Below are 7,500 nucleotides of genomic sequence, written 5' to 3' on the forward strand. Positions count from 1 at the left end.
ATTCTTTCGGTATCGCTGCGCTTCGGGTCGTTGCTCTGACTCTCGTGGGCGGGGAGTTGGGTGTGTGTGTGTGTAAGGTCATAGCATTACCCATGGATCGGTTATACGAGCTCTGAGCTCTCTTCCGGGAGTGAAATAGCTGTCGATCACGAATCCAACACGTGATCCAAAGACCAAGGTGAAACCAAGGTGAATCACACACACACAAACACACACACACTTTAGATCGGTCATACAAGCTCTGAGCTCTCATCCGGGAGGTTAATAACTGTCGATCACGAGTAAAACACGTGATCCAAGAACATTGTGAATCCCACGCACACACACACACATGCGCACACACACACACACACACACACACACACACACACACACACACACACACACACACACACACACACACACACACACACACACACACACACACACACACACACACACAAATATAGGCAAAATTCATACAGTCGCAAAGACAAGAGCTATCACTGTTTCTTAAACTTTTCGTTCAAACAATGAAAAAAATGCCGAACTTGACCGAAGCCTTATGAATTCATCTGCACCGTCTTACACTGTGAATGTTTGTCGGTGCACCTCATAACTAACCCTATGTTGATGCTAATGAGAGATATTCCATAGTAGACGAAGGCTGTGGTGTACCAGCAGAGAAACATTACAACTGTTCGCCTTGCTGTGATTTTACTGTTGAAAAGCTCCTTCAACTGGTCAAAGGCTCGAATGAACAAGTTCTTGGAAATATTTATCTGGGCATGTTCGTTTTCTTCTTCCTGGAACAAAGAAAGGTAGGGGGACAATTGGAATAAATTTGTTCTTATTCACAGTGTTCTCATTCACAGTGTCGGCTGTGATAGCCTTTCTTAGTTACACTTGGGAACAGAAGATTATTATAAGTGGAGATCCTAAACGTGACTCGCAACAGACGAAGTTGGTGTAATTTCAGACATATTCAAGTCATTAGATTTATGACTACATCCCTCACACTTTCCACAGTCATGCAGAACATTCTAAAATCAAAAGTACATCACTGTCCTAAGCATCACCTGTCCATGTTCTCCGTATACATAGGCTGACGTAATACTAAGTGTCGAGGGTCGAAAGTGTTGGGTGATGCTACTTAATAATGCATGTAAACATGCATGCACAGGCATGCACAGGTGTATGCAATGAAATCAGTGACAATATTTAATATTTTCATAGGTAGCGCAGACAATTTTATTCAGTTGAGAAGACAAAACCGGAAGTAAATAGATTTCTAATTGGTTGAGCACCCTTGTGGTTATCTTTCAACAGAATAAGATTACTTGGAAACGGCCGAAATCGTGAGACGAAAAATATGAAGGGAAGCCTAACCTCTTAATGGAATTTATGGTCAAAGTAATACCGGTATAAATTTTTTTTCCTTGAGGGACTATGAAACATCCTGGCACTTTATTTTGTTCAACTCAAATTAAAAGAGAAATCCTATAACCTTGTCTCGCACTGTGGGAACATTTCACGATTTATTTTTGTTATTGCTAAACACGGAGAATTATACTCAATCTAGAGGGTATTTTGCGCCAGTTTTTCTTCAACTCATTTCACCCTGTATTAGAATGTCTTTCCTTCCATCTTTTGCTCGAAAGATACAAGCTATGACCACTTAAGTGTGGTGTCCTGAAGGTTATGTGGAATGTTGAATCTATAAGGTTGAAGTTCGTAAAAAATATATGAAGTAAATAAATAAGTAAAGAAAAACATTCCCAGTTTGAGCCCACCCCCCTCTCCCCGGCCATCCACCTCCCCATCTAATGGTTAAAAACCTTGGCTCTGGGTCGTACAAGGTCAAGAAAGAGGTCGGAGGTCTCCTTACCTTGAGATTAATACGTCTGAGCATCTTCATAAGCTCAACGTCACTGGGCAAACTCTTTTTGTTCCAGCGTGCAATTTTCTTCAGCAACCCGATGACCTCACTATACTGCCCCTTAAGAATCAGCCATCTTGGAGACTCCGGCATCGTCCTTGAAAAAAAAAAAAAGCAAATGAATGGGAGGAGAAGGAAGAAGAGGAAGAACAGAAAAAAAAGAGAAAGAAAAAGGATAGGATTATCAGGATACGAAGACAAAGTTGAGGACAAGGGTGGAGAGGACAAGGATGAGGACAAAAATGAGGGTAAAGATGTGGACAAAGATGAAGACAAGGGTGAGTATAAGGATGGAGACCAAGATGAAGAGAAGGATGAACACAAGGATGAGGAAGAGATTAATATTTCTCATGTCATTTTTCATTTTCCCAAGACATTTACTAGCTTTCCTCACTCCACATTTTAATACCACCCCCACTTCTCCATTACCTGTTGCATGTGTCCCTAAAATCTAAAACCTTCCACCTCCTCTAACCTTTCTCCTTTAAGACTTACTTCCAACTTAATGGCACCCTCACCCCTTGCACAACTCATCATCTTACTTTTACTCACATTTACTTTCAATTTCATCTTATCATATACCTTCCCAAACTCCGTCACTAACTATGTAGGGTTTTGTCGGCAAATACTTGTCTTCTTATGATACGTAGGGAATAAATGGAGCTCCGAATGGACGCTGACTGCAGGTCATTCTAAAAAGAATGTTTTTATTGTCAAAGAACTTGTACAACATTACAAAAAATACATAAATGCCAATTAATAACAGAAAATATACAAGTGTTAATCAATACGTTGAGTCGTAACTCACATCATAAATTTTACAGTGAATTGACATCATATACTAAAGCAATCACTCACCGACTTGTGCGTCTCCCATAGGTCCCCCTACGTCCGTTGACTCGTTCGACATTACAATGGTGAAGTGGAGGATTGCGACATTACACGTGACTTGTCCCTTCCTCTAACTGCATATAACCCACACATTGGGCGACTCTGACTAATGCCAGTTAGAGAAGACGACCTTGATATGCTGGCCCCCACACACCATCTACCCACAACTTCTCCCACACTCGACCAAGTCGATGCCGGTGACGGGGGGAAATTGTACAACTAATCGTACTGTGACACTAAACTGACGGACGTAAAAATGCACAAAATTATACCGTGACATTAACGGCCGTACGATACACAAAATTATACCGTGACATTAACGGACGTATAATACGAATTATTCATTCCACTCCTGATTTTTGTACAATGAAATCAGCAACATGAATTTACGTCTATGGACGTAACAAACTACCTTAGACCCTCCTCGGATCCAGTGGCAAGCACATTGTCATTAGCAAACAACTGGTTCACCCCCACTTCCCTGCACACCCTCTAAGCATCTCTAATTCTCTGTCCATAACTCTTGCATTTACCACACCATCCATGTATTAATTGAACAGCCAAGGCGACATAAACAACCTTGGCCCAGTCCCATCTTCATCTAAAACCACTCACTATCACCATTCCCAACCCTAACGTAAGCTCTACTACTCATGTAAAATTTTTTATTGCCCTTAACAGTTTTCCCCCTATCCCATGTAACTGCAATATCTCCCACAATGCTTTCCCATCCTGTTATAAGACTAAATCCATAAAGACCTAAAAACATCCTTACTTTTGATAAAAACTTCTCGCAAATCTGCCTGATCATAAAAATTTGATCCACACACCATCTAACTTTCTGAAACACACATTGTTCCGCACCAATTACTCTTTCTGTTGCTCTCCTAATCCTCTTAATCAACACAATTCTATATGCCTTTCCAACTGTGTTCAACAAACTGATCACTCTAAAACATTCACATTTGCCCCCTTTTCCTTTGTAAAGCAGAACTATGCTAGTACTCATCCAATCTTCTAGCACACCTCCTTCATTTACGCAATCCATCCAACCTAGGTGCCTTATGGTTTCCATAATCTTTAATACACTTTGTACCTTGTCTTATCCTTAACCCTATCATTTTTCTCTCCCATCACAGGTATTGTCCTGGCTCCTCCTACTACCACAAACAATCACTCCCTAATTTCCTCCATATTCTACGACTCTCTGAAATACTCTCCCCATTTTCCTATTACCATCTTCAATTCCATTTTCTGTATATCCTTCCAAAATTCTTTTTATTATTTTCAAAATGATTTGCCACAATCCTATCCCATTTTATATCTACTCCTCACTTTGCCTTTCTTACTGAACATTTTGGTTCTCCTCCCTTCTTCTTTTACCTCTCATATGCTTGCTTTTCTCTTCTACTATCGCCTTCACCTCTTCATTGCACCATTTACTACCATTCTTCCCATTCACTTTCATCGTCCTCGTCCCACATACCATCTTTGCACTTTTTGTCACTTCCCCTTAAAGCATTCTTCTTCTACTCCTACCTCTCCTATATCCCTCACCACTTCCTACAATTCTCTCAGCTTATTCTGGTATTCTTTCTCCTTTTCCTTGTTATTCAATTTGTTAACTCTCAGCACCTACCTACTGTATCTTACACAATTTTTCTCCACTCTCAAAAATCCTTTTAGCAAAAAAAGATCTTACACCCCCCAACTGTCCCCCAAAACATGAATGTCTTGAGCTCTTCTTAAATTTCTTTAGACACTACTACATAGTCTATTAATGCCCTATCAACCCTCTTTCCCTCTACCACTCTCTCCCACTTGGCTCTCTTCTTAAAAACTGTACTTGCTATTATCATCTCCTTTTCTAAACACATCTTCAACATCATCTATCCACTATTATTCTTACCTGGCACACCAAAATTCCTAATACTCCATCTATTGGCTCATCTCTTAATCTAGCATTGAAATCTCTCAATATCACAACATTCACATTCTGTCTAAATCTCAAAAGGTCCTATTCAAATTTATTAAAAATGCCTGCCTTTCTTCTTCACTTTTCTCACTACAATTTTCATATGTATTCACAAAAACTCACATTGCCCAATGCCCATCTTAGTTTTACCATTGTTCAAACTAACCTTGAAGGCACTTTCCTCCACTCCACCATGCACTTTCCTATTTCGTCACTCATCTTAACCACAACCACGTATACTTAATGACCCAAATTTAGGGCTCTGTTTGGAGGTCTCCTCCCAGACCTTCTTTTGCATTAATTTCTCATAGGATGATCGTACACTACTCGTCGAGTAATGTGAAGTAACCCCCACCCTGTCTAAGTCTAAATAAAAATATTCTTCTAAAAAACGCTGTGGAAGTCGGGGACAGGTGGTATTACGGTGACACTTTGTCCTAAAAATATTCTTGAAAAAGCGCTTGGGTAAGTCGGGGTCAGGTGGTATTCTTCTTCTTCTTCTTCTTCACGTTCTTCTTCGCGTTCTTCTTCGCGTTCTTCTTCGCGTTCCTCTTCTTCTTCTTCTTCTTCTTCTTCTTCTTCTTCTTCTTCTTCTTCTTCTTCTTCTTCTTCTTCTTCTTCTTCTTCTTCTTCTTCTTCTTCTTCTTCTTCTTCTTCTTCTTCTTCTTCCTCGCGTTCTTCTTCGCGTTTTTCTTCGCGTTCTTCTTCGCGTTCTTCTTCGCTTTCTTCTTCGCGTTCTTCTTCGCGTTCTTTTTCCTCGCGTTCTTCTTCTTCGCGTTCTTTTTCCTCGCGTTCTTCTTCTTCGCGTTCTTCTTCACGTTCTTCGCGTTCTTCTTCCTCGCGTTCTTCTTCCTTGCGTTCTTCTTCGCGTTCTTCTTCGCATTCTACTTCGTGTTCTTCTTTGCGTTCTTCTTCGCGTTCTTCTTCCTCGCGTTCTTCTTTGCGTTCTTCTTCGCTTTCTTCTTCGTGCTGGGGATCCCGTGTTGGGGTTCCGCCCCGAGGCCAAGGCCGAAGGGGAAAACGAGGGATTAGAGCGCGGAAAGCTGCGGCCGTAGGCCGCTGTTTGCGCAGCCAAGTCCCCGGCGAAGCCGGGGAGGGCAAAGCCCGCGGCTTGTATTTTTACAAATATTTACACCGACTCAAAATGTAAAATAAATAGTATGTCGCAAACGGACCGATAGATGGATACAAATAACTCACATGTACATGAAAGAGTATTGGGAGGGTTAGGGAGACATGGAAAGAATGAGGTAAGAAAGATTAATAAAAGAAGTGTGGAAGGCAGAGGTGGAAAGAGTGAACATGAGGGGTCGACCTAAGGTGAGATAGATGGGTGGGGTAAAAGGGACATTGAAAAAAGGGGGATGTCTGTTAAGGAAGGACGGGAAAGGACAGAAGATAGGGGTGAATGGAGAATGGTTGTGTATGGATGATGCTGTGATGTATGATGGGGAGTGGCTGAGGGATGTGGGGGTGAGGGAGTATGTATGAGAAATAAATTGACGCAGCCCAAAGGGAATTCTCCTCGTGTTCTCCTTTTCTGCATGAGGGGACACACACACACACACACACACACACACACACACACACACACACACACACACACACACACACACACACACACACACACACACACACACACACACACACACACACACACACACACACACACACGGCTCGGTGGTGGATTGGTAAAGCACTGGCCTCACAAGCCAGAGAACCGGGGTTCGATTCCCCGGCCGGGCGGAGATAAGTTGGGTTTGTCTCCTTTCACGTGTAACCCCTGTTCACCTAGCAGTGAGTAGGTACGGGACGTTAGTCAAGGAGTTGTGACCTTGCTGTCCCGGTGTGTGGTGTGTGAGTGGTCTCAGACCTACCCAGAGATCGGCAAATAATGAGCTCTGAGCTCGCTGCCGTAGGGTGGTGTTTGGCTGTCTCGACAGAGGCTGCAGCAGATCCAAGGTGAATACACACACAAACACCATGTGTCCAAACGATCCCCTCCTACCACAGGCAGACTCAGAGAAGAGGGAACAGCATAAAGGACTGTTGTACAAATATAGCATGTTTCCTCTGTGAGTAGAGGTTTTACTCTAACATAGACAAATAATATGTCACCTTGGTCCGAAAGTGCGCCCAAAGTAGTTCCTAAAACAGTGGGAGCATGCTACAGTGCAGTTACTACTGCATGATAGCATACAGTCATTACCCCAATTTGGGCATTGCGTTTACCCCTTCTACACCTTTTCTGGTGAAAAGGGATGACTTCAGTATCAGATTTAATTTTCTTCATTTTTTTCTGCTATTCTAATCTTTTCTGGTGTTGTGGGCTTCAATATGTTTTGGAGAAATATATGTTCACGATTTTGCATTGTTATTTTGGTGCACCACCTGATTCTTGGGTAGCTGGGTGTATTTGATTTTAAGTTTTAGATAGGTGTACAGCTCTCCACATTTTGCTTGACCAGTTTTTCCGTATATTTTGTTGGTTACTTTTTATTTTTTTTTTCTGTCTGTTGTGTATTGGATTTGTGATGTATCTGCTCGACTATTTTAGATGTTCGTTTTTTTTTCTTCTGTTATTTCGTTTTTTTCATCTATCTATTTCTTTATTCACTTACTTATTTTCTAAAGGTGGATATCTACTACGTGTGGTTGTGGTAGATTTTTTTAGCCTCTGGGAATGTGTTTCTTGCTTGTCTTCTGGATAGCAATT

The 7,500-nt window shown here is 41.6% G+C and overlaps 1 protein-coding gene across 1 annotated transcript in view; it reads right to left on the reverse strand.

The window, feature by feature from the left end:
- LOC143021281 (organic cation transporter protein-like) overlaps positions 1-7,500 on the reverse strand; it is a 28,622-nt gene that overhangs the window by 2,037 nt on the left and 19,085 nt on the right. Inside the window, exons 8-9 of the mRNA XM_076178687.1 lie at positions 1,868-2,015; positions 604-785 (exon numbers count right to left, since the gene is read on the reverse strand). Coding sequence (XP_076034802.1) covers positions 604-785; positions 1,868-2,015 — 330 coding nt within the window. The remainder of the gene's footprint in view (positions 1-603; positions 786-1,867; positions 2,016-7,500) is intronic.

The sequence above is a fragment of the Oratosquilla oratoria genome, chromosome 41 (assembly GCF_046742065.1).
Source record: "Oratosquilla oratoria isolate Oo_2021 chromosome 41, ASM4674206v1, whole genome shotgun sequence".
NCBI classification, from domain to species: Eukaryota; Metazoa; Arthropoda; class Malacostraca; order Stomatopoda; family Squillidae; genus Oratosquilla; species Oratosquilla oratoria.